The sequence below is a fragment of the Botrytis fragariae genome (genome assembly GCF_013461495.1).
Source record: "Botrytis fragariae strain BVB16 chromosome Unknown tig00000054, whole genome shotgun sequence".
Taxonomy (NCBI): domain Eukaryota; kingdom Fungi; phylum Ascomycota; class Leotiomycetes; order Helotiales; family Sclerotiniaceae; genus Botrytis; species Botrytis fragariae.
Window position 1 is genome coordinate 887,422 of NW_023500993.1, and position 26,257 is coordinate 913,678.

The 26,257-nt window shown below is 42.7% G+C and overlaps 8 protein-coding genes across 8 annotated transcripts; 3 read left to right on the forward strand and 5 right to left on the reverse strand.

The window, feature by feature from the left end:
* Positions 1-331: 331 nt before the first annotated feature.
* Positions 332-2,785, reverse strand: Bfra_005047 (putative patatin-like phospholipase domain-containing protein; the record flags this gene model as incomplete). Its single annotated transcript, XM_037335434.1, has 3 exons — positions 332-1,671; positions 1,727-2,108; positions 2,240-2,785. 3 exons carry the CDS (start codon positions 2,783-2,785, stop codon positions 332-334), a joined length of 2,268 nt encoding a protein of 755 aa, XP_037192529.1.
* Positions 2,786-3,445: 660 nt separating this feature from the next.
* Positions 3,446-4,441, reverse strand: Bfra_005048 (putative small monomeric gtpase protein). The gene is made up of 6 exons (XM_037335435.1): positions 4,404-4,441; positions 4,220-4,323; positions 4,073-4,112; positions 3,938-4,003; positions 3,586-3,885; positions 3,446-3,530 (listed from the first exon to the last, which is right to left on the reverse strand). The coding sequence occupies exons 1-6, from the start codon at positions 4,420-4,422 to the stop codon at positions 3,490-3,492; spliced, it is 570 nt and encodes a 189-aa protein (XP_037192530.1). The 5' UTR covers positions 4,423-4,441; the 3' UTR covers positions 3,446-3,489.
* Positions 4,442-8,424: 3,983 nt separating this feature from the next.
* Positions 8,425-9,505, reverse strand: Bfra_005049 (putative prp18 domain-containing protein; the record flags this gene model as incomplete). The annotated part of the gene is made up of 2 exons (XM_037335436.1): positions 8,425-8,748; positions 8,807-9,505. 2 exons carry the CDS (start codon positions 9,503-9,505, stop codon positions 8,425-8,427), a joined length of 1,023 nt encoding a protein of 340 aa, XP_037192531.1.
* A 317-nt stretch (positions 9,506-9,822) lies between these two features.
* Positions 9,823-10,755, forward strand: Bfra_005050sa (putative sin3-associated polypeptide protein; the record flags this gene model as incomplete). The annotated part of the gene is made up of 2 exons (XM_037335437.1): positions 9,823-9,911; positions 9,975-10,755. 2 exons carry the CDS (start codon positions 9,823-9,825, stop codon positions 10,753-10,755), a joined length of 870 nt encoding a protein of 289 aa, XP_037192532.1.
* A 341-nt stretch (positions 10,756-11,096) lies between these two features.
* Bfra_005051 (putative nadh:ubiquinone oxidoreductase subunit protein) lies at positions 11,097-11,625 on the reverse strand. Its single transcript, XM_037335438.1, has 4 exons — positions 11,562-11,625; positions 11,474-11,509; positions 11,257-11,372; positions 11,097-11,184 (listed from the first exon to the last, which is right to left on the reverse strand). The coding sequence occupies exons 1-4, from the start codon at positions 11,578-11,580 to the stop codon at positions 11,131-11,133; spliced, it is 225 nt and encodes a 74-aa protein (XP_037192533.1). The 5' UTR covers positions 11,581-11,625; the 3' UTR covers positions 11,097-11,130.
* A 178-nt stretch (positions 11,626-11,803) lies between these two features.
* Bfra_005052 (putative glutathione s-transferase protein) lies at positions 11,804-13,196 on the forward strand (the record flags this gene model as incomplete). Its single annotated transcript, XM_037335439.1, has 4 exons — positions 11,804-12,098; positions 12,210-12,419; positions 12,632-12,804; positions 12,850-13,196. The coding sequence occupies exons 1-4, from the start codon at positions 12,049-12,051 to the stop codon at positions 13,194-13,196; spliced, it is 780 nt and encodes a 259-aa protein (XP_037192534.1). The 5' UTR covers positions 11,804-12,048.
* Positions 13,197-17,115: 3,919 nt separating this feature from the next.
* Bfra_005053 (putative glycogenin protein) lies at positions 17,116-19,494 on the forward strand (the record flags this gene model as incomplete). Its single annotated transcript, XM_037335440.1, has 8 exons — positions 17,116-17,148; positions 17,209-17,236; positions 17,292-17,368; positions 17,452-18,036; positions 18,083-18,360; positions 18,411-18,874; positions 18,941-19,068; positions 19,243-19,494. 8 exons carry the CDS (start codon positions 17,116-17,118, stop codon positions 19,492-19,494), a joined length of 1,845 nt encoding a protein of 614 aa, XP_037192535.1.
* A 1,308-nt stretch (positions 19,495-20,802) lies between these two features.
* Positions 20,803-22,428, reverse strand: Bfra_005054 (putative aspartyl aminopeptidase protein; the record flags this gene model as incomplete). Its single annotated transcript, XM_037335441.1, has 2 exons — positions 20,803-22,274; positions 22,353-22,428. 2 exons carry the CDS (start codon positions 22,426-22,428, stop codon positions 20,803-20,805), a joined length of 1,548 nt encoding a protein of 515 aa, XP_037192536.1.
* Positions 22,429-26,257: the final 3,829 nt, after the last annotated feature.

The following is a 26,257-nucleotide window of genomic DNA, read 5'->3' on the forward strand; positions in this document are numbered from 1 at the left end:
AAGTAGAGATTGAAGAAACGGATTGAGTAAGGATGGCAAGAGTGGCATGCAAAGCCACGCACAATTTGTCGATACCTCAAATACTGATCTAGATAGACTCGAATGATATCACCGCCTGTAAGTGATCTTTGGAGAAGCAGAGATACGTGCGTCACGTGTAGAGTAAAGGCTAGCATTAGCTGAGACTGGCACACATTTATGATGAATATATCGATTGAAATATCTAACCTTATTATCCTGACCATGCCTATTACCTACCTATCTAATATCTCCATTTAAGATCGAGTGTCAGTCTATGAGTGGTATAATCTCGCTTCCAAAAATCACAATATTACTCTTCCTTTTCCCCACTGATCAAGGCTTCCTTCTCACTTATCTTCAAGTTAAGTCCGTCAGATTCATCTTCGGATGTCACCGCGCCATCTGTCAACTCATATTCTGTAGCGGTCTCTCCTTCAGCATCGCTGCCAGTACCACTTCCCAGAAGTAAACCTTTGATATCTTCTTCGCTTAAGATGCTCTCAATGCTACCTCTTCTCACGCCTTGTCGAGTTGCTCTTCTTCCTGACTCGATAGTCCTTTCGACTTTCAGTCTATTGGCAATGAACATTAGTTTTGGAAATGCACTTTGTTGGCCGACATGAAGCATTCTCCCCAGTTGCTTTGGGTTTGGATCACTTAGAATGCGCCAAAAGTCTGAGATGACGGATCTTGGCCAGATAGTAATGGTTCCTGAGAATTGCTGAAGCCATATTTCACTCCAATCCTGGCCCAGAGGACGAGGTAATAATTCGAGGTGACGGACTACTTTCAACCATTTTTTAAGATCGAGTTTGAGATATTGTTCAGTAGCACTCCCAAGGAATCCACCTCTCCAACCTTTACCACGTCGATGAGTGACTGGTTGTCCCACAGAACCTCGCGAGGAGAAGAAAAAGAGATTGATGTGAGGATTGACTTGAGAAACAATGCTGAAGTTTACATTAAAATGTAGGTTTAGTGCTTTAAGTGGGATATCAGTTCGTAAACTTCCGTCTTTCCATTTATGACCAAAGGAATAAGGTGCAAGAGTGCCATCGCGTTGTTTCATCATAAGAACCACAGGGTTCAAAATACCTGGAACAGCTGCTGATGCTAGAACTGCTGACCAAATAACACAGTCAGGGCTCGTGAGATAGTTGGTCAAAATAGTAGGACTATGAGGATCAGCAGGAACACATGAGACATTGAGGATTCGGCCAGTTCGTTCATATGCTTCGCGGAAAGTCATGCTACCTCGAGTGAACCAACTGCATCGTCGAGCCCATTCTACAGAATCGAATCTAGCTCCTGATTTCCACCATCGAGGTATCCAAGTAGTAAACGGTTCTGAGCAGGCAGTGATTCGGCCGGCTAGAGCAGGTACAAGTAATGCCTTCAATTCGTCGTTCGTTCTTGTGGCGACCAAAGCAGCTACTAAAGCACCCCCTGAAGTTCCTGTAATCACTTCTGGCAAGAGATTCGCATCTAACAATGCCTTGATAACTCCAAAATGATAATATGCAAAAGACGCGCCACCCGACAGACAGAGTGCTGTACGACCGTAGTTTGTGTGCATTCGTTTGAAAAGTGTGCGCTTTTCTTCATCTTGAAGTTGATCCGACTTCGCCAGAATTGAAATACCTTTCTCAACTAAAATATTTCGTCAGTTGATCTGCTATTGAAAATATGTAAATCTTCAAATTACCTTCATCGATAAACTCCTGTACCAAATCCTTCGTTCCATAATAAGTTTGAGAGTATAATCTCGAATTTTCCACTCCCACAAAATTATTCTTAACGCATGCCTCGATTAATGCCTTCAAATCTTCAACTGCTTTTGCCTTTGTTGTATTGTTTCCATTAGATGAGCTTCCTGTTTGATCCTCTTGTTCAATTTTCCGTCTGCATCTTCGAATCTGTTCCAAAACTCTTCGTACCGTCTTGGAATCATAATACGCGTATTCGTCCTCACTCTTCCACTTATCGTTTCCAAGATATGTGTCCAATGATTGTGCTTCTTTGACCCAATCTCCGTAGTTCGTGGTACTGTGTAGTTGTTCTCGCAGTCGATTCCGCTTTCCTCTCCACTGTACAACCAGGAAATCAGTAAATAACTCTGATGAATAGCTCCCTTAGAGCCAGGGATAGAAACTCCGCGGCATACATCCTACATAATCCTCTACCTCCACGCCAAAACGCAACTTAGAAAACCACTTACCGCAATAAAATGCTCATATGTCCAAATGTACAATCGCGTCACCATATATGACAATCCCAATCCCCCAATCCACATGAAAACCACTCCTAGCAATGGCCATTTCAAAATCGAGTACAAATACCCTTCTCTCGTCTCATCTTTACTTCTCCTTGGTTTTTTACCTGCCTTCCGCCTCTCCCCTTTCCTTTTGCCTCTCGCTCCTAGCCTCGTAGGGTTGACTGGAGCCCAATCATTCTGCGCGGTAATGAACAAGCTTCCCCTATCCCCTGGTGTGTTTGATCCGCTTCCAATTGCAACTTTACTGTTTCTTCGTACATCTATGCTACTGCGATGTGGTGTAGATGGCTCTCTCGGACTTTGAGCCTGCGAATATATTGACAAATCTTCAGAGCTAGGACTTGGATCCGGCGCGCTCAGCGCATTAGAGAATGCTTGGAGGTGTTCTTCGGAAATGAATTCACGGTGGAAATCGGGAAGAAGGGATTCATCGTAGCCTTCTGCGGAAAGCGGCGATGGGCCATCTGTTTTGTGGCGGAGATCCGCCATCTCTAAGTGGTGGTCGAATTATTGGTTGTGTATTCTGTAGAAGATAGGAGTTCTAGATGTCTTCCTGCATTATATATGCATTAAGTATGGGTCTTTGCTTTGGTTAATATATGAAAGAGGGTTGGCTATTATTGGAAAGTGTGGGGAGACTATGTATAATTATGTTGGGCGAGATTCGCATCCGAAAATAGTTATGACGTAGCTAGTTAAGTACTAGGTATTCTTAGCCTTTAGCACTAGGAGTGGTACATTCTAGATCGCTACAAGCATTGAGATCTTCACATTTTACAAAAGATTTCAGTACCTTAAGAAGTCCAAGAAACTTGAGAATGAGTTACGGTGCATCGCCTACAACATTGACTTGTATACGATATTAAATAACGGAAACCTTTGAGTGGTCTAATCACTAATGCCTCAGTACTTCCAAGACCATACCATCTATCGGTAGCACATTCACAGAGTTCAAATACACGAGTCATAATGCTATGTTGAGAGAGATAAAAAAGTCTTAATCGCGATACTATGCTGGTGCAAATATGTTGGTCGGTTTGGTTCCTAAAGTAAACTCTTATGAGCTCCCAGAACCTACCAAAAAAGCATTGAAAAACGGCCTTTGTATAACTCCGTCCATCATAACAGATCTCCATAAGAAACCACCCCCTTCATTCCAAACACCTCCTTCACAACAACCTTCTCACCATTATTTAGACATACTGTGATAACCATCTAATACCTTCACCGTAACCTATTTCCATGATTAGTGTGAGGCATAATAATCTTTCAACGAAAAGAAAACGCACCTTGTCTCATAACCACAGAGCACATGAAGACCTCGATAGGTCTGATACCTTCAAGAGGAACCTTGCCCTTTCCAGTAGTCTGATATAATCCTAATTCGTGTCTTAATTGGTCCTCGCTGATGGCATCTGGGTGATCGATCTTGTTTCCGAGAATGAGGAAAGGTACTTTAGAAAGGTCCTCCATCGACAAAAGGGCATCGAGCTCGGCTTTCGATTCGACGAAACGTTCGTGATCTTTGGAGTCGACTAAGAAAACGATACCGGAGACTTCTGGGAAGTAATCCTTCCAGAGACGACGAGCTACATCATATTAGCTTGGCGTCTACCATTCTAACAATATGAGAATAAGTACCCTGTTGATGTCCTCCCAAATCGAAAGTTGTGAACTTGACATTGCCGATAGCAAGTTCCTCAGATGCTGTCGCATGGTCAGTAAATGTTGATTACGTGTGCTTTGCGCCGATGTGCGAGACTTGAAGCTGCTTACTAGGGTGAAGAGTAGGTTGGAGAATGGCAACGCGGTCGTTCTAGAAGTATATGCTTATCAGTAATTGTTCCCTTGCTCAAAATGCGAGAAGTAAGTTGTCGTTGGCCTTGGATCGAGCATCCCCTTAACCTGGCTTCCTCTACGCACCTTCAGCATGTGTAACAGTGTAGTCTTTCCGGCATTATCGAGACCGAGGAAGAGGAGTTTTGCGTGTTTGTTCAAGAGTCCCAAGGACGCAAGAGTATCCCAAACTATTCAAATGAGATAAAAGTCAGCAAGCTGTTATGTTGTAAACACTTTCTTCTCGGATCCATTCCAGAATACTACATACACCAATCGAGGAGCCACATTTTGTATGTGTGGTGGTATTAACTTGTATTATTGAAATGGGTGTTAAGATATCCTCGCGGATTGTGGTTGATGAAAATCAAATGGTTGAATTTATATTGGAAGTTCATAGATACGTGGATTGATTTGGCTCTCAGGAAACCTGGTCGACGCTAGCTATATATTGGCCTTATTAACATGGCATTCATGCATTAGAACGCCACTCAGAACTATCTGTGCCACAACCACATGATGACATTGATAGACAGACAGAACACAATCCAAAATTCGACATCAATCAAGTACATGTTCATCAATTTTGTAAGTCTTTTTCTTTGTCAAAGTTGATTTCGGTGAGACTAGAAGATCGGATCAAAACCTAACGTTACCTTCTCGCCCTGCCAAGGCATTTAGCCTGTGGCTAATGTTGTTTACTGGGTAAGTTAGCTATTCAACAGCTAGGAGCGTCAGATTACACAATGTCAACAATTGAATCATGATCTTCGATTAGGAATCTGGCCAAAGATACTTTCTCAGAACATTCCAAACTACACGAAATAGATCTAACATGGGTCGGGTTCGGCAACTTCTTTCATCTTGTCTATGCTGTGCTCGGATATTGTGATATTCTTGCAAGTGGAAGAGATAAATCACCCAACTTTCCACTCATACATCAGATCAAAGTAAGGTAGGATCTCATCTAAGTTATAGGAATATCTTGTTTTAAACGTGATATTCCTGCCCTTCAAAGGTTCATCACTTAGATGTTTTCGAATAGCTTGAAAGGAATCCCAGCTCCCAGCACCACTCAATCAGATTGAGTCGGTGCCTTTTTCCACCTCCATATGTACGGCCAAAGCCTAGTTGTTTATGGTATGCGATTTCCTTTTTGAGTCTCCCTCCGATTCTGGTCGTTCTCTTTCATTCAGCGACTGTTCCGCCCTTCGCGTGCTCAAAGTTAGGTTAATAGTACCCGTCAACTTGGAACCTGATTTCGATTTCATACTGGGCCACAGCACACAAGAATCACTGAGCACATGAACGCATCGAGGCCAAATAGCTTTCATCCAGAAGTTCGGAGTATTCTGTATTTACTTGAGCATTCCCATTTATTATCAAAGAAAAACTGGTAGATGGCTGTAAGCTTCTAAGAGACCGTGAACTGAAATACATATCGATTTTCTCGGAAGCGCGATGGCTTCAATGAATGATTCATTGACTCAAAGTGTTGTAAATACTTACTATTTCCTGGATAGACTGATGCAATACAAGTTCAACGTATCACCGGGTGTGTTACAAATCACTGCACTTGGTGCTCCTCAGAAAGTGCATGAAGCTACCATAGACCGGCAACTTGTGCTACAATCCATAAAGTAGGTAAGATAGATAATTCATGGCCACGGAAATGAATTCAACTTCAGTTCACTCAAACAAGAGTTGTTAGTTCATTACTTATGCAGTAGTATTTGTTATGTCATTACGTAATCAGTAGTGCTCTCCACAAAAAACAAATACCTACCTACATCCAAAAGAAGGATCTCAAAATCTCCGTAGCACACATATTGAAAGAGCTAAGAATAATTGATCACATAAAAATTCCCTCGACTTCAAAAGGTCAAAAACGGCAAAAAACGACACCTGAGTGATTCGAACACTCGCTCCCGAAGGAAATGCCTGACTTTGTTATAAACAATAGCAGGGCATCGCGTTAACCACTCCGCCAAAGTGCCTGGTGATTTGATGACTGGTCCTTCTTTTGTAAATATATAATGCAACCAATCTTGGAATTCTTTTGTCGCTCGATGTATAAAGCAGCTTACCATAACTAATATCTTCCTTGACGTCATGAAACTGAGATTGACAATAGTATATTCCAATGCAATGTTATCGTAGGTCGAAATACTACCTAGGTATGCTCGTTACTGGCGGCAAGGGGAGTGCACAAGATATACAATGCAAAGAAGTGCATCCAAATAAATTTTGTAGAAAGAAAGTTTCTTCGGGCATCTACTAGTGAGTGAATGGCCTAGTAAGAATTTTCTTTCAAAATCTAACTTTTCAGGCGAGTTGTTAGTGCACGGCTAAATTGCTCAAGTGGTAGTTGGAGCAGTATTGTGTATGTACCTAGGGAGGTTTCGTCAACTTGCGCTCAATTCCAGATATGCAACAAAACTTTCCAACCTCTGGGTTCTTTGTTTGCGAAACTTCGACCTACCGATCGAAATTCTTTTGGGTGCAGGTCACTGGGTTTGCAACAAAGAGCTTCGCTTCCCCATGCAGCACGCATATTTAAACGTGCGATAGACGAGCTTAGAACATTTGACCATCGCTAGACTATGTAAATTTCCGAAATCTACTATTCCCAAAACTCTCTTTCACCTCTCATCTAAACAAAGAAAAATACGCAAAATGAGTTTTGTTGCATATCTGATATCTGAAACATGTTTCCTACCTGTTCAGTCAAGATAAAGAGATTCTTTGTTCTAGACATAGAATAGGAAATTCTAAAGGGACGAATGGGGCTTTAGAGTTATTTTGGCAAAGTTTTGCTGCTTGCCTGTCGGAACGAAAGTTCCTTTGTGGAAGATTGAAAGTAGAAATGGAAGTAACAGGAGGTTTCTTCCATCGTGATAGTTTTGAACGGGGGGTTAGAGTTTCCTTGGGAAGTCAAGATACACTCCGCAATCCAGCTAAGACTACCAATAGAACCGTAAATTTTGATCTCATTCCGTCTTTGTCGTCATCTCTTTCTTCGTCGATATTGTATAATTGCAATGATTATTATTTTCGTCCTGTTATATACCGTCTAATCTTCAAAGCTTCATCTCTACATCATGACTCAAGATGCGATATGCAACAGAAACAATCTGAGTATTTTCTGGATTGTCATTTGGTGATATATTAGTCCTTAAGCGAATCCGTCATGGTGAAGTAAATTATCAGATGATGAAGACCTAACTTAGGAGGAATAGTACGGTATAGTTTAGGATGGAAGGTCTTTATACAACCTCCCCGTATATCAGGAATATCAAAGGCCCTCAAGTAGCCCGAGTATCATGGGTAGTATACAAGCTAAAAAAAGCTGGAACTCACTCGTCAAAGGGGGTAGCTTCTAGCAGTCTAAATCATGAGAAAAGTGATGAATATTTATGTGCACCAGATATTGTAAATTTTGAAATTCGAACATTGCATACTACTTTGCGACTATATCGAAATTCCTCAATGATCACCCATAGATATGCAAGGAGCCCATTTCCTATCATATATCTTTGATACAATCCATTAAAGTCATCCGCTATCCGGTCCGAAGTCCTTTAAGTCTGAGTCTCCCGACGCATCATCTCTGGGTCTTTCGAATTTCATTACGAGTTTGTAGATACTTACGCATCTGTGGTATGCTAGCACCTACTAGAATTATGAATGACAAATTCGCTTCCAAACACTTACAATCTCACATTTGTCGAGGCATCTACTCGTATATGTGTCTATGAGTTTTCGATTGGGGTAATCTGAAGCAGCGAATATTTATGATCTGTAAAACTCCCCTTCACTAAAATATGACTCCCATTGTTTGGGCCTCTTGTATGCGATGTAATATGGAATATTTTATCATGCCAATGATGGGTTGTCATACACTAGGACTTACTCGCTATTCCCCCCTTCTAGCCTCGCTAAAACGCGATCTTTCACTATTTAGGATTCGTAGTAGCCTTTTAACTCCGACTACTATAAGTATTATCCGTGGGTGGTACATTAGTATATCCTCGAAACCCAGCATAGAATCGGCTTAAAACTATGGGGGCTGACTTTGGAATTTGAAGTACCGATAAATAGAGATACTCAACACAATACGAATCCTCCTTATCAAAGCAAAAACAATCACAAAGTGAATACGAAATATGATAATTCTTTAAATTAAGGTGTGCTGCGCACAGCATTTTGGCGCCCGAAGTGAACGTAGACTCGAAGACATAGATGGGAACCCATTGTAACCTCTCTCGAGGCGCAAGCTCTAAAACACATACTCAACCCATCAATTGTCTAATATCCTCCGGAGGCCATCTAACCTGAGCGAAACTGAGACATCTCTTAATACTTTGCAAAAACTTTCTCGTAATTTCATCTCCCATCACATGTCCTTTATCAGTCTCATGCAATTTCTCGCGCGCACTACGCTCGTGGATACCCACCATCGTCACACCGATTGGCCATGCAGCCTTTCCAATACTGAGACGTAGATACCCGTCATTTGCATCGACGTATCGTTTTTCCTGCGCTGCTTTGACAATTTCAACCACAGGGCCTAGAATATCCTCATCTAGATCTCCTTTCTCGAATTTGCGAAAGAGCTATAGATCGTCAGTCTCAAATTCTATAAATTAGATAAGTATGCGAAAGGGAACTTACAGGAGTCATGTTATCTTTACTCTGCACCATAGCATTATAAGCCGCCTTACTAGCAAACGTATCCCTCTTCTCTTTCTCCAGCGCATGTTCCCACTCCTGCAAAACCATCGTAAAATAACTCGCCAACTGTCTAAACAGATATTTCCTCCCCTCCTCATCCTTCGGTACATCCTCAACCTTCATATCCTTTTCCTCAACCAAAACCAACGTCGTAGGAATCGGCCCCGTCGTCATAACCACCCCTAATTTCCTATACCTCCTTAATCTCTGTTTATGGCTCTCCGCGAAAAGTTTAGCAGGCTGTCCCATCTCCCGCAATTTCAACACCAGCTCCTCATCCGGAATATCATCCTCCACCACTTCCTCCGCATCCTCTTTCACCAATTCCGGCAATCCTAATCGTTTTCTCCTCTTTCTTTCTTCCTCGGCTTCTCTTTCCTCCCTCTGTTTCCTAGATTCCTCAGCTAATCTCCTACGTTTTTCTTCTCGAGCTTTAGCAGCTTCTTCTTCTTCGTCTTCGCGCTTGCGCTTTTGTGCTAATTTGGCTTCACGCTCTGCTTCAATCGCGCGTTGTTCGGCGAGGTATTTGGCCTGTCGTTCCGCTTCAATTTCAGATCGTTTCATGTATTTCTTAGAAGTATCGGTGGAAGATTCGCTCTTTTTGGATATCTCTTTCGACATGAGAGATGCGAAATCCATGATGGCGGTTGTGATGGTTTGCGCCGCTGATGATTGTATTTATGGCAATTGAATTGGTGATTTATGATTACGATAAACGTTTTTTCCGTTGTTCTATCTTTCCAAATGTGATAGATAGAAAAAATTGAGTGAGAGATTGAATTGTTGATAATGTAGAAGATGTTGTCGTCAGATTACAGAAAGTGTACAAAGCCCAAGGCTGAACCTTTTTTTGACGAGGCCTCGATTCTGCCTCGAGAACTTCTCACCTCAAAGTTATCCACCACCAACATCCTTCCTCTAAAAGCATCATAGCTATCCCAGCTCATGGTTTAAATATGGCAACCACTACTCTAACAAAAATCGATCGCAACACTACCGTTCCATTTCATCTCAAGCTTTTCTACAAAAATGGTTCATTTCCTAGGTAGGCAAACAAATCTCAGCCTTCCCATAATATTGATTTGTATTCTTTCTAATGTGACAATAGAATTGAAGAATTTAATCCACATGGTGAATTGCCTCTTCACGTTAATATATCTACATGGCAATCATGTACTCTGCGCGAATTATCACATTTACTAGCCACCGCACTCCCTGATCTTCTTCCCGATCCGGCGATTGGAACTCGTCTTTCATATCGACTTATATTTCCTGATTCACGACCTGCTGTTAGTGGCCCCGCTAGATATGTAACGAAGGAGCTTGGCAGTGTTGTTATTGGGGAAGGGGGGCCAGGAATTTTACCAGATGAGGAAGAGAGTGCGATAGTTGGAGAAGGAATCATGGCGGGGAGTTTGATGGGGGAACCAGAGAAGACGCTGCAGGATGCAAGATTTGTTATTGGTGATTATGTTTGTTGCGCAATTTTACCACCAATGGCAGATGGAGGGGTTGCGCCGCCACCCAGTGGTCCTTCGAGAGGCGGTTTTGCAGGTGGAAGATCGGAAATGGGTGGGTTTGGGGGAAGAGGGGGGATGGGACCGAGAGAAAATGGATTTGGAGGTGGATATAGAGGGAGAGGGGTTCAAGAGGAGGAGGATTTGGTCAAGGTACGGGTCAAGGCGGAGCGGGTGGTGTACCAATGGGAGAATGGAGACGAGGAGAGAGGATACCGGATGGTCCATCCGGGGGAAGAGGTCGTGGGTATGGAGGTGGGGGTGGTTTTGGGGGTGGAAGAGGTCGATATTGAGGGAGGCACGAAGACATATGATACCAATTACCATGCTATTACGAATGACGGCACCGAATTTCCTTGGAACACTACATGATCTCTTCTCAAATCATCCACGATTTATCGGAAGCGAATGCTCTACTTTTTCCAATTCTATCTCAACTCTTGAAGCATTTTTATCGGAGTATCAACAACGGATGGGTGGTAATCGGTTCGTCTCTTAGAAACATATTAGGTCAGTCCTGCAAAAGTTATACTGAAAATTACCAAATCCGAGGAAATATCAATACCCATATCAAATGACCATGCATTGAACGACGATGGTGAAGAATGCAAACTCAATTCCATAGCTCTCTCTTATCCCATAGCCTCTCATGATATCTCCCTCCACATATGTACAGCTTCCCACATTCGATCTTTGCCTCATTCTCGTATTTCCTCCATCCTCTTCTCCCTCCCTTTTCCTCCCCATCTAAAATTCCGCAATCGTATCACCCCTGCGCTTTCCTCTCATATCCCATTTTCCCTATCCTCAGATTAGCATTTCAATTCTCCATCTCCTAATCCAAAACCTGCACATGGCGTCGGAATATCTTACCTCAGTCTTAATAGCCATATACCCAACGATACTCGGAATGACCGCTGCGAAGACAAACGAAATAGCAGTAGTGCGACCCGTCCATCGGAAATACTTGTGGCGATTGGTCGACATATCTACCACCCGTTAGTTCCCCTTCTTCTCCCCTTTCCCATCCCCACAATCTCCTCATCGCCATCGTAAAGCGCAGGACGTCCCAGATGCAGAAAGAACATACTGCTATATTTGACCAACGCGGGGTCTACCGCGAGTACTATATTCCCATGATTAGTTTAATCCCATATGCACAGTGCGAATAGACAAACCATGATCGTGACCAGCCATTGTGAGTAAAGTTGCGAGGATGAGAGAAACGCTTGTGTGATTTATCTCTCTTTGGTTCAAGCTTGGGAAATACAGTAATTAAGCCCCATGTGAATAGAGGTTCGCGGTTGAAAGCTCAGACGCCGGAAAAACGTTTGCCGATGATCCGTACGCACGGCTGAGATTTTGGAGCGATGATGCAGTTGGTTGATTGATTGATTGATTGACGATGTGCCGGATGGGATGGATGGTCCAGTTTTTTAGCTTTTTATCACAGGTTATCGATTGTGCCGAGGTGGGCTGAGGTGAGCTAATCGGTAGTGAGATAAACTTGTTTATGGGAGGGGAATCGAGTGAGAGTATTGGAATGAGAGTGTTTGATTTCTTTTCTTTATGTTTTTGTATCTATTCCGATCAGGATTTTAGGGAACATATCTTTATATCAATCTCATATCATCCATAATAACTATTACATATACTCAAGTAGCCATGTCTTCACCGGCTTCCATGTCAGATCAGCCAAAGATCAAACTTTACTGGTAGCCGTTCTCCCCTGCTTTTCCCTCCTACATATATACCTCTTCTCATTCCTCTCACCTCATCTATCCATCCATCTCATCCCATTTTTCCCTCCAAACTAACAAACCCAGGCTCAACCAATCCCGCTCTCAACGAATCCTCTGGCTTCTAGAAGAATTGAAAGTACCCTACGAGCTAGAAATCATCCATAGACTTCCCTCTAAACAAGCACCTCCTGAATTGAAAAAAGTGCATGCCTTGGGAAAATCTCCCGTCGTTACGATTTTACCTGCGGGAGCCACAGAACCGGTGGTTTTGGCGGAGAGTGCGTTTATTACTGAGTAAGTTTACCTACTTCTTTGACGGGGAAAGTAATTGGATGAGGGGTGTGTATATGGAATTAAAAATGTACTTGAAAAATAGCGGAGTTCAAATAGTCCATGGATTTCGATATGAGATATCTGAAAGATAAGATAATTTTGGAGACCATTTCCCTAGCTTCCCAAAACCCAAAAGAATTCCCTCCAAGCATAACCACTAACTCGCCCCAAAGATATCTCCTCGATCATTTCACCCACGGCAGTACCCTTCTCCCCACCCGCTGGAAGCCCGGTCAAGAAAACACTCTCGGTGGCGAAACCGAAGAATGGACTCGTTTCCGCTACTACATGCATTATGCCGAAGGTTCTCTGATGCCTCCCCTCCTTGTCGCCCTTATCATGTCTAGTAAGTTCTTCCTTTTCGCATTCTCAAATCTTGCTAACTCTCCAGTGATTAATTCACCCAACCTTCCTTTTTTTATCCGTCCTATTACTGGCATGATAACCTCAAAAGTGCACGAGTCATACCTGGAACCAAATTTCAGCACTCATTTTACCTATCTTAATGAACAAATCCGGAGCTCTCCCAATGGCGGAAAATATCTCTGTGGTGAACATCTTACCGGTGCAGATATCCTCATGTCATTCCCTCTTGTAGCAGCTAAACAGCGCGCTGGATTGACGAAGGACAAATATCCGGAACTTTTTGCTTACACGGAAAGATTAGAAAATGAGGCGGGGTATAAGAAAGCCGTTGAAAAGATTGTGGATATCGAGGGAGAATTCAAGGCGATTTAATTCTGAGAGTGTTTTGGTTCTTATCGAGACTGCATACGAGCTCGTATCAAGCTCGAAATGTGAAGTGTAGAAATGAAGGAATATCTTTCTTTCTTGCCCTGAATACCTTTCGCCGAATCTTTCCCGATCTCAGGTGTTTGGTTTTTGTATAAATTATAGATAGATCTCGTTTCAGTTCCTTAACACACTTTCATATCTACCAATCGTCCATACTGTACCCCTTGGGAAACACCCAAGAATCAAGGTTCACTGTATCACTCTTCCTCGATAATGTCGCGCGATAGCTTCATGTACACCATTAGTACTGATATTGATTTCTGGTGACACTATACATCGAAGTGACGATATTTTCCAATAATCGGGATGATGCATCGTTCGATTTATATCCGCCAAGAGTGTCAAGCTTCGGGAGCTGGTTTGATGGGTTACATAGCATGGAGTGTGCAAAGTCTATGGATGTTCTGGGCCTAGCACATCTAACGAAAGGATGTAGTTTACATTCCCTCCTGACCATGTTGCTCACCGTTCTATAAGCTTACTTGCTTTTCCGAAAAGAAACGCCACGTCGTATGGAGAAAAAACTTCTCATAATTTGTGTTTGCAAACAAATCGGGCCCTCCCCCAATTCAGATACGCTCTCTCGACGACGGGAGTAGGAAAGGGAAGAAGGGACACCGTTCATTGTCCTGTTGAGAAGGCCAGCATGATACAATGATCACACTTTCAAGGGCTTTCACGAGAGTTTTTCGCCCTATGAGAAGGTCTCAATTAACGTCAAGAGGGACCGATGATCTAGTTTCCTGTGCAACAGTTGACCTCAAATTACCAGCTCGAGGCACTGCTCGCTTACTTCAATTAGTCTGACAGAACGGCCGACTACTTGGCGAAAGTTCAAGCGATTCATCGCGAAACCCTTAATAAAGAACTCTAAGTAAGAAATTACTACGAAAGTTTTCACTTTGCGACCCCACGGGATTCATGAATTTTATTTGGGGACACGCGTGACAGAATGTGGAAACATTCCAAGGCCACGGGCGCTTTGTACGACAATTTGCTGAAGAAAGGTGATGAGATATCGACAGCTGGTAGATTGAGCACAAGGTTGAATTTGTTGCTTTCACTTCGCAAGTCGATCCACGAGGCTGAAGAGACAGGCATGGAATGATGAAATCAAGTCCTTGCTGCATTGGAACCCTCAAAATATTTGCGCTAGGATTTTAAGTCTGCTATCATCTCAATGACTGGGTGATTGTGGCTGATTGACAAAAGCGCAAGGTTGAAATCGGAGGTGGAGCATCTATGAATGATCCTTGACTTGTCAGTGGAGTCGAGAGAAGATGGAGAAGTGACGGATGCTGAAGATAATGGAACAAGACGGAGAATAGAGGAACCAGCGGGGTGAATAATGCTGGGTATTTCCTTATGACTTTGAGACACTTGTATGCTGATAGATACGAATACAACCCTGGTGGAGTTAATTTAAGTTGAAAGACTTGAGAGCGATATTCTGAATGATTCAACTAGAACCATGACAATGATTTGTTGAAGTGAGAAGGCGAGAGATCATCATGCTAGCCTGTAACACACCATCTCCAATTCTGAATAGAGAACGATCAAGCCCAGGCAATATTTTAAAAAAATAGATCAGATATTTTGAAAACCGATACATTGTATGTCATTCTACCCAATGTTGCCCAATGTTGAAGTTCTTTTGACAACTGGACGAATGAATATCGTAGGCAGACCCCTCATTTAGAAGATTACTTAGGATGGATCTAGAACAAATGTTCGAGCTAAATGATTTCCTCGCAATGATTTTCTATAGGCAGTAGATACATACAAGTCTGAGCTTCATACATACTACTTTTATCTGAATGCATAACAGATAATCGGGTCCAAAGTAAGAAAGACAGCCTGTGCTCAAGCTTCTTGAAAAATCTTCGAAGAAGAAGCGGAGCATATGTTGATATATTTATATTTTCAATCGAACAGGAAGCTGCCACAACTATAGACAACCCTCCGTACATGAAGTTATCGATGTACTATCTGCACTGTACATAAGGTATGCAGTATGCCAACTACGCATACATATATCTGTGAGTAAGAATGCGCTCAACAAACAGAAAGAAAACGTCCACTTGGACCCCTCTCGTTCGTTCTAAAACGACCCGAAGATGAAGATATCACTTCATATTGGAGAATACTGGAAGTTTGAATAAGCTAAGTTTCCTTGATATTTTTCTGTGCGTTTTCATGTTCGTAGTGGATACCCGACACATGAACTAGTAGCTGTCGGTGAGCATTGCAGTGCAGTGTGCATAGAACGGCTTGAGAATAGCTGGCCCTTGTCCATACAATTATGAAGGGTGGTAAAGTTACGCCACTCAGAAATTGACCTGCAGATAAGGCGTTGAAATGTGTTTGAATTGGGCTTGAAATTTGAGACATACATGAATAAATGCATGAACGAAATTGACGAAGGCGTTTAGATGACTCGAGAAAAAGTTCTCCATCCTGATGAAGTTTTTCGTAGATTCAGAACAATGTTCCTCATCTATTGGTGTGAAAAGTTATCAGAAGACTGACTATCTTTTTGATCCATTCTTGACATTCTCGTAAAAAGAAGAAGATAAGTTGATAGACAGTGGGGTAAACAGCATTCAGTACCCCCGAGGTTCCGTATAGGATGGGATTCATGGGAATCTTGGAAAATAAATGGTACACAGACGCAACAGGGTTCAAATGCGGGTGGTAAAAAATGGATCTGGAGTTGTGTGTGGTGGTGTGGTGTCTCCATCTCAACGCATCTTGGTGGAACATTCATCTCCAACCATCCAACGCAGAGATAGTTTAACGACTAGGTAACCGGCCGAGCCAGCCAGCTATTGAGGATTGAGCATCGAGAATCTATCTACTCCGTAGAGAGAAGTTCATAAAAGATATCCAAACTAGTCTGATGAAGGAGGCGAAAGAGGAAGTACGTGGCAGCTTGGTGTTCGTGATCAAGTATTCATACAATGTTACCGTAATGGAAAAGAGTCAATATCGTCTTATCTTTGACAAATGGCATCCTGTACTTTCTCCGATGTTTGGGTTTTTGGGTTTTTGGGTTGTTGGGTCGTTGGGTTCTTGTTAGAGATGAATGAATGGAATGAATATTATGGAGGGGTTGAGGGTCGAGGGAGGGGTATATTTTTGTGAATGTGAGTGAATGTGAGTGAATGTGAGTGAATGTGAATGTCAATATGAATACCTATGGATGTGAATACGAATGTGAATATGAATATGAATATGAGTATATTTCTTTCCTCTCTCCCTCCCCCTTCGCACTCTCCCTTTTCATCTTGTCTTTTCTAGATCCCAAGCTACTTCACCGTCTTGCGAATAATTAGCCCGTACTGTATATCCCGTTCATATTACTTACTTTCATGCTTCCTCCCCTTCACTGATGCTTCTTACCGCCAGCAAATTCCCTGTCAATTCAGTTCCCACCAAACAAAAGTACCAATCCATCCATACATTATTCATACATCCATACATCCATACATCCATACATTCATACATCCATACATCCATACATCCAAGCAATCTAATCCACGTCCACCGCCCATTTTCCCCCTCCCCCAGCATTTCCACCATCGTTTTCGATTGATTTATTTAACCGAATGACCATACCATACCGTCATAATCAATCTCCACTAACCTCTTTCTGACCTTGATAGCTTACTTCCATTTATTTAGAATATCCATCGCGTATCTCTCCAATTTATTTCTCCTCCCCCCGACTTTTCTCTATACCTATCTATACACGTTAACTCTACAACTTTGGTAGAAGTTTTGTTTGTAGTAGTTTGTTCGAATATTCAGGACTTCTTTGTCTTATACATCAAAATACAGTCCTCTCATATCTAAACAAACAATGGCTTCCCAACCAGAAGATGTTTATGCAACTGTAAGTTATCATCATAGCTCGACAAGAATGGGATGACTTGAACTGACAACTTTGCAATAGCTTCTTTTGACCGACACCTACCTGCCAGGTGTGTTTTATCATACTAAACCTTTCAGAAATCACTAACTCATCTTGCAATTCAGGTGCTCTTGTATTGGCACATTCTCTACGAGATGCTGGTACTACCAAGAAAATTGCAGTGCTTGTCACGGTGGATTCGGTGACCTCTGAGAGTATGACTGAACTTCAGGCAAGTACTCTACTTTTGGACAACCTGGGAATCAAACTAACATGTAATTCAAGAGAAACTTCGACTTTGTTATTCCCGTCGATCGAGTCGTCAACCAATCCCCAGCCAACCTTGACCTCATGGGCCGCCCAGATCTTCACTCTACCTTCACCAAAATTACATTATGGAAGCAAACACAATTCCGAAGAATAGTCTACATGGATGCCGATATGGTTGCTCTTCGTGCACCAGATGAGTTGTTTGCTCTACCAAATCCATTTTCCGCCGCACCAGATATCGGATGGCCAGATATCTTCAACACAGGTCTTATGGTTTTAAATCCAAATATGGGCGACTACTATGCTTTGGAGGCTATGGCAAACAGAGGAATTTCTTTTGATGGAGCTGATCAAGGTTTACTTAACATGCATTTCAAGAATACTTACAACCGTCTAAGCTTTACTTACAATGTCACCCCATCCGCCCACTACCAATATCTCCCCGCATTTCAACATTTCCAATCTAGCATTAGTGCCGCCCACTTTATCGGAACGGATAAGCCATGGAAAGTTGGAAGACAAGCCAGTGTTGGAGCCACTCCTTACCATCAGATGACCGGAAGATGGTGGGCAGTTTATGATAAACATTACAAGCAAACGGTAAGTTTGATATCTTCAATCGTAGAGGAAGCTAATGTTTCTGCAGTCGGCGACCGGAACTTCCAACGGAGCGGCACCCCTTATTGTACAATACCTTGTTTTTGGAGAATTCCAGCCCCAGACCCAGGAGGACCATTCCAAAGGAGCCCAGTGTGAGAAATTTCAACATTTTAATGCCATTAATGATACTACTACTACAGCAGAGGAACCAATCCATGACCATACAGAAACAAACTTGGAAAACGAAGAAGCTTATGATCCCCCAGTACAGGCAAAATTGGACCAATCTCGGAACATCTCATATTCACCATGGGATGCCAGCAAGTGAGTTTCATTGTCAATCAAATGAGAGGGAATTGTCTAATGATCTGTAGAGCACCACCACCACAAAATTCGAGACCAGAAGCCTCAAACCTCCCCGGTAACCATTATGAGATGTCCAACGACGCTACCCCATTCCGAGCACCAAGCCGCTACCCAGACCCTCCCAGTGACATGTACTACGAAGTACCAAAAACTCCAAAGTGGCAGAGACCAGCACCAATATTCCCATGGGAAGCTAACCCACCAGTGCCCTCAAGAGTATTCCCTGAAGATGATTATGATGACACAGCAGTACCAGAAACCCCCGTCGCCGGTTCGGTAGTCGCAACCACCGAGGATGAAAGAAGCATGCCCGCTACTCCTACCACTCCAACCATGTCGAGTGCAAACGACCCATGGCAAACTTATGCTAGAGGAAATGCGTGGGATGAAGTTCCAGAAATTGAGCGATACATTGGAAACATGTCGAAGAATCGCAAAGGCAACATCCAAGTTCTTCAAGGATACGGCACAGGTATATCACAGATTTCCAGCCCGGGAGGCCGTAGGCGTAGTATGAGGCTCACAGACTTTCCAACAGAGCTTGAACGGCCTAGTTTACCCGTAACCCCCGCACCAGTTAGAACACAACCAACTTTCTGGGGCGAAGAGAGAGAAGAAGATAGCGCATTACCTCCTGCGGAAGGTGTTCCTGCACAACAAGATTGGGTAAGCCTTTTTGATAAATTCAATGGAACTTTTGATGCCTTCAGAAGTCTTTTTGAAGACCCCAAGAAACTTTTCCTTGGCCCCAGTACCCTGTTTTACGATCTTACACGGCTTTTGAAACTTTTCAATAGGCTATTAGTAGATCTTGGAAGATTCTCACTGACACCCGGACAGGACCCAGCAGCTCAACTTGATATGCTTGCTAGGCGTCAATCAGATGTTCTAGCCAATAAATTGGAAATTCCAACGCGCGAGATGCCCTCGAGACCACTCCCCTTCGGATCCGAACCCGTTAACCAAGGAGCTATTATTGAGGAACCTTCTTACCATGGCCCAGGAGCAGCTTGGGAGAAGGACGATAATTATGCCACGAAAGAGACTCCTTTACTCCCAAGTGAAGCAGAGAAAGATGTTTTGGAGACTTAGAAAAAGGACCAGGCCCTAATAAAAATTTGCACATTTATGTATCCATGTACATTGACTTTCACATGTTTCTCCATCATGCGTTTTTGCCTTTTACTTTGCTATCTTTGATTGTTGATTTCTGATTGAGCATTTGTGGAATTAGCATGGTGCTAGTGGTATACTCGATTCATGACTGCCTCCTGCCATTTAAGCTTCGATTTGCATTTCCATGTAACTAGAAAGCCCGCAAGTCGCATATCTCATCCTTTGATTTTTGTGATTTTTTTTTTAAAGCTAGTGCCTGGGGATTTGCTGGGATGAAAGGAGAGAACTTTAGGGAGACGAGACTAGGGAATGATGTTCAAAAGTTTGCTTGTGCTTGTGTATAGTGGCGGTTGTGGTTGATGGGATGAGATTGGTGCATGAAGGTTGAAAAGTTTGATGAGTATATTTATTGATGTATGAATGGCTTAATGAATTGAAATGACTGGCTGAATGTAGGGGAGGGGGTTGTAACTATGAAAGAGATGTATTTATAAAGTGGATTGTAATGATAAGGGGTAGTAAAGACTGAGACTGAAAGAGAATGCGAATGTGAATGAGAATGTCTGGTCTAGGACCCGAGGGCAGTCTAGACTCGAGCTCTGATATGAGAATGTGAGAATTCATTACCTTGTATAGCACATACATATACACTTTACTGTATCTATCTATCATGATACTTAGCACACTTGCTTACACCATAGGTGCGATTTTCATATATCTTGTGCTGAAGTCTGAGATTGCGGTGGAATGGGAATGGGAATGGAAATGGGATGAGATGAGATGAGATGGCTATCTGCGTAGTTGAGTGGTAGTGTGATGTGATGTGATGTGATGTGATGTGATATTATTGATATTTTTGAATAATGAAAAGTAAAAAATGAAGAGTGAAGAGTGAAGAGTGAAGAGTGAAGAGTGAAAAATAGAGAATAGAGAATGAAGAGTAATATAAATTAGAATAGGTAATGGGATTCGAGATTGTTTATATATACAATCACTATTGTCTGATACTTTGGTTATAGCATAGTATGTATATACATCGATGCAAATTCATTAATCATCTCATCTCAATGTCATTTTGAAGTAATCATTTCAAGATTTATTTTCATTTCCTATGGCTTTTCTTTTCTTTCCATCTGATCTCATATCTCATAATTCATCCATTTCTCTCTGACCTTCATCTGTTAATGACATCACCAAACCCCCGCATCCTCTGAACTTCATCTCGCTAACCCCAACCTCGTACTGCAACCCCATGCATATTCACAGCCATGCTTCCCCTCACCACTAATCCACCAAAATCTTTCCCTCCAAATCCGAGAAATGATTGAAGAAACTTTCAAACAATCGAATTCCATGCTCTACATCAAATGCTCCTCCACATTCTCTAATACTATGCATACTCAACATTGGATTACCTAGATCGAGAGTTCTTGTTCCTAGAGCTGCGCTCAACATAGGTCCAATGGTACTTCCACAACTACTATCGTTTCTGACCACGAAGAGTTGGAGTGGTACACCATTCTTTCCCTCCTTAGAATCTGCGGAAGGCTTGGCCTTGCGTGCAACTTCTTGAAGAAGGACTATACCAGGGGAATTGGTGGCATAGCGTTGATTTGCGTTGATTTTAATGACTGTTCCTTTGTTCATTTCAGGACGATGGTCTTGTTCATATTTTTGTGCGTAGTTAGGATGGATGGAGTGAGCCATGTCTGCAGAGATGAGGAAAGAAGAAGCGAGAGTCTGTTCGTAGGCTGTTGCAATTTCGACGTCGGACTCACGGTGAACCATGTCGTATGAAGACGATGAGCCGGGCCCGGCAGTGGAAGCGGGGATCACGGAGAGACGTCTGAGGACCGCGGGGAGAAGGTTAGAGGCTGCTCCGTGCGCGGATGTACTACCAATTTCTTCGTGATCGAAGCAGGTGATTAGTCTGATTGATGATTCATTATCTAAAGCAGCAGAATCCTTTACAGATTCGATGAGTCCTTCAACGCTGCAGTAGGTCATGCCCAAATTGTCCAATCTGCCCGAATAGATGAGTTCATTGTTCAACCCACCCAAACAAGCTTTTTGTGTATCGTATAAGATCATTTCAAAGTCAACGATATCATCAATACCAACACCTACGTTCTTCGCAATAAGTTCCACAATATATGGATGATGACGAGTGGTCATCGCTTGCAGGGGTTTGTATTCATCCGAATCCTTATTCTCTTCTGATGGAATCGGTCCGTTCTCGCTCGCTCCTGTACGATTCAACTCGGCAGCCACAAGACCGGCAATTGGGAACAATTCGGTCTCTTTGTTCGGATCGAAACTTGTGGCACGATTGAGATGAATGGCCAAAGTAGGAATGCGGAGGATTGGTCGATCGATCTTGACAAGTTTTTGTACAAAATTTCCATCTCCATCTTTAACCATGGCTCTTCCAGCTATGCTCAGATCTCTATCGAACCACGATGTCCAAATGCCACCTCCGTACGTCTCCACACCCACTTGTATGAATCCAGAAGCCTGTTTCTTGGATACCGGTTTGATACGTAAGGTAGGAGAATCGGTGTGAGCACCAATCATGGCAATTGGGTTACCGGCCTTCCATTTCTTGCCGATGGCGAAGGCGACGATCGAAGAAGCATTTCTGGTAAGATAATACTTTCCTCCGGGTTGTAAAGTTGTAGACCAGTTATCTCGCTCCTTAATCTCTGTGAAGCCCGCTTTGGAAAGTCGTTGAATGGCAGAGTGTACTGCATGGTAGGCTAAATGAAATAGTTAGGTACAACTGCAGAGATAAGGTTGCTATGATCTTGATAGCTTATTTAATTAATTCTACTTACGGCCAGGAGAAGCATTGAGGAAATCGAGAAAATCGTGTGCCTTTGCTTCCGCAGTTGATAGATTACGGTTTGACATTTTGTAAGCGGATGAGATATAAGATCTACAAAATATGGTATGAGGGTTGGAATTGTATCTCGCAGAAATAGAAGTAACGGAAAAGAAAAATGATGATGTTGATGGTGTTCTCAACATTAGACTGGGAACTTCCTTTTGAATTCACTTCACCTGCAAAGAGATTCACATCTGAAAGGTGGGACATTCGTCCAAGGTGGAGGTGTTGACTTGTGGTTGCACCGACCAGCCTCGCACGGTTAGAGCTCCAGTCTACAGAGTACGTGTTTACCAATTAGGTAGGCGTGGTAGGCGTGGTAGGCACTTAAAAACCCCAAGTGAGGTACGATATCAAGTGAGGTAAGCCTAGGTACTTTCTTATCTAAGTAAAGTGTGGAAGGTGAAAAGCCACATTGTGGCTTGTGGGGGTCGAGTGGCTGTGGCTAAGAATCTTCACAATGGAGAGTTGAAAGACAATTGCTTATCAATAATAACACACTTTGATTTCTAAAGCCTCAGGAAGCTTCATGTAGAAAAAAAAGCAAGGTGAGGCAACAATGTAACCAAAACAACCTTGAATTAATGGAATGAAACCTCGTGGCCAAACAAAATCGGAGACAATGAGCAAGGTAAATCCTTGCGATGAAGATGAATCCTTGAATGGCGGTTTCTGTTTTACTTCCGCAATTCGTCCCCAGTTACGAAGTACACATCAGATCTGCTCTGTTGTAACCCTTATTCGCATTTGTTAGCATAGGATGAATTCGTGTTTGCTAACGATTGAGAGAGAGAGGGAGAGAGAGAGAGTCCGTGTGCGTGTGAGTAACTTGATGTTGGGTGGCTAGGTAGAGGTTGGTAGTCAGTCATATGAGTACCTCATCATTTGGTAGATAGTCATTTGAACTGTTTAATAAATCCTCCGTACACCACTATTTATATGATGAAGTCTTGTACACCCAGAGACCCAGAGACCCAGATACCCAGATAGATACTCTTCAATGGGTGAGGAAGTAAAGTAAGATAACTTGATCATACCCAATGTCTGTAAGCATCTGATATTAAAATGTCGAGAGAGATAAACGGGACGATGGGAAATAATGATACTCCGTACAGTGTACACACTGTACATGCTTCACAATATCGTAAAGAAAACTAAATTTCCCCTGTTCCTGCAGACACCGAAGAAATCCAACGATTCTCATTCGACGGCAGATATCTAGATATCACACCAAAAGGTTAATGTTTCCCCGGCATTGCTTGCCACTAGAGAAGCGCCATGAATGCAGCCATCTCGACATTGTTTTACTTTGAGGATTTCATATTGGACGAAGAAGAAATAAAGTTCCGTTTGGATGAAATGGAGGAGGTAGGTAGGAGGTATGTTATTCTTCACATTTTGGAATGAGTGAATGAATGAATGAATGAATGAATTAATTCGATCAATCAATTATTCGAGGATGAGAATGTATTTTACTCGCGATGGAACGAAAGAGAGACCTTGGAATTGTATCGTGATGTGATGAAATGAAACCATTGTTTCTCTTTCCCTTTCCCTTTCCCTTGCCCCAAAAGAGAAGATTTGCCTGGGCAAATCCATCCAAAAGTCGTGACATGTATTGATTGGATGAGATGAGACGAATTGGGATGCAATGGGTGGTACAATTTGCATTGCCTTGCTAGGTTCTCTGGCGATCATCACTTCCCCCCTCCCCAGCTCAGCCCATGTCAATGCTTCCCATCTACTTTATACATTTACGAGAGGGCGACGGAAAAGTGGTTTGAAGGATTGCATGTTTTGGATGGGATGGGATGGGAAGGGAAGGGATGGGAAAATGTATCAGCTGAGGAAGAGGATATTATTGTGATTTGTTTCTTATTTCCCAGGCCAAAGAACTCGGCACGAATACTTTTTGTGTGTACATCTACCTAGCATGTATATTGTCTCCCTCTTGTCAAGCCAGGAAGGGAAATCATCCTTCTGCCCAGTGGTTAGCGCAACTTTATTATTCCAGTTCAGCAATGAATGAATTGGGATTCCCCTCATTTGTTCCATCTGTGCTGTGTCCATAAATCGTAAACCAGAAAGCACAAACAAAGGAGAAATGGGTATTTTCCCTTCCTCCACATCCACATCCACATCCACATCCACACCCACATCCACACTCACATCCTCAAGAATTTACTTTACCCACCTACCCCATCTGCAGTCAGTCACCGACAATCATGCAATCTCTCTTCCTCGATTTTCGAATTCTTGGTGCTGTCACCGTCAGACAGCCTCAATTTCCATCATCCAATTGAATGACCCCATGACTACACGGATGGACAAAGGTTGAATACTCTGTGTGCCATCCATCCCAAGAAAATCAATTAGTAAACTCTTACCGCATTGGGATTCCAAGGATCCAACTAGGGCTGAGTAGTTTTCAGCGGTCTCTTGAGAAATGAATGATGGCCGTTACTTGATTGATGTATCGTGATTCGTTGATGAAGATTGCACGAGAGAAATAGATTGCGTAGCTATGTACTTATTACACTTAGGTATGATTCTAGAGAGAACGACACAGATGAGAAAGCAGACGATGGATCCCCTTGTGGGTGAAGAAATACTCGCCGAGAGAAGAGGTGAGGGAAGAGGTGAGGTACTGTGAGCTACCATTGACAGCCAACTAAACTGTGGGTCTCTACTGTTCCCATACAGATTAGCATCGACATCTCCTCAATCTAGCTACCGACACCGATTACTAGGTAGATTACGAAGCTTATTATCCCGACACATAGCATATTTACCATTCCTAGGTTTTGGGGCGACACTCAAATTCCCAGTTGCACATCTACTCGAACCTTCCCTAGGCAGTTGGATATCATCAAATCAACAAATAGTCCTGCTGCACCTAGATACTTCATTGGAAAGAAAAAGAAACTTGGAAGATTTCCATACTCTGGACAGTCAATCGACACACTTCCTTACGAGGGATCTATTCCCACCACGCCATAGATAGACTTTCCTTAGTCTTCCTAACCCATGCAGGGACGCACATCATTTGAGGAACGGATTAATACCAAGTTGGTCAGTCGAGTACAGTAAGGACCTAGGTGATGGACTCTGAAATGCGATTAATGATTCATAATCTGTCGATATCACGATCTCACCGATTCATTTTTGGGGGTAGTAGATCATATGGAGATGGTAGTGAAGGGATAATAAGTACAGGTGTGTAGGCAGATTGGCAGATTGGCAGATTGGTAGAAGATACACGTCTGATTCTGTAGGATTCACCATTTGATTCTCTTCGAGCAACAATGGGCGCTTAACAGTCTCTCGGTCTCTGGCTCTCTGGCTCTCTGGCTCTCTGTTCCCCCAATGATTCAAATCATCCGAATCAAACCCTATGAATTTATGTGACACGACAGAAATCTACTAGGTAGGCAGTTGCTCGAGTACTTGATGCTTGATATTTTATGGTGTAGTACCCACCCACTCTACCTACCTAGATATTGTATGGCTTGGTATACCGACAGCCACTTTTCAAACAACAATAATAACAAATTAAACAAACTCAAATCTGTTCTCTGGTGTACATTATTACTCTCTCGGTACAGTACAGGACAGTATCCTCTGTACTCCTCTGTTTGAAAGGTGGAAAGGTGGAAAGCTTGAATGAGTGACTATCACTGAATTGGTGGTGACTATACACAAACTAAACCCACTTAATAAATAGATCGATCATTCTAATGCTCCACTTTGGTAGAATATCAATACCGACCGATAGATCTCATCCCTCCCTCGCACCTTTTTACCTTTGTAACGGTACTAGTCCTTGCTCTCTCTTGCTCTTGCTCTCCCTTCTCT

Bases quoted from the DNA above. Each gene is read 5' to 3' on its own strand.
- Bfra_005048 (XM_037335435.1), bottom strand. The intron at 4,113-4,219 runs GTGCGTAGAGGA...ATATACTTCTAG, and splicing joins CACTGTTACACATGCTGAAG to AACGACCGCGTTGCCATTCT. The intron at 4,004-4,072 runs GTAAGCAGCTTC...ACCATGCGACAG, and splicing joins CCAACCTACTCTTCACCCTA to CATCTGAGGAACTTGCTATC.
- Bfra_005051 (XM_037335438.1), bottom strand. The intron at 11,373-11,473 runs GTATGTTCTTTC...AACGGGTGGTAG, and splicing joins CGCGTTGGTCAAATATAGCA to ATATGTCGACCAATCGCCAC. The intron at 11,185-11,256 runs GTAAGATATTCC...ATCTGAGGATAG, and splicing joins ATATGGCTATTAAGACTGAG to GGAAAATGGGATATGAGAGG.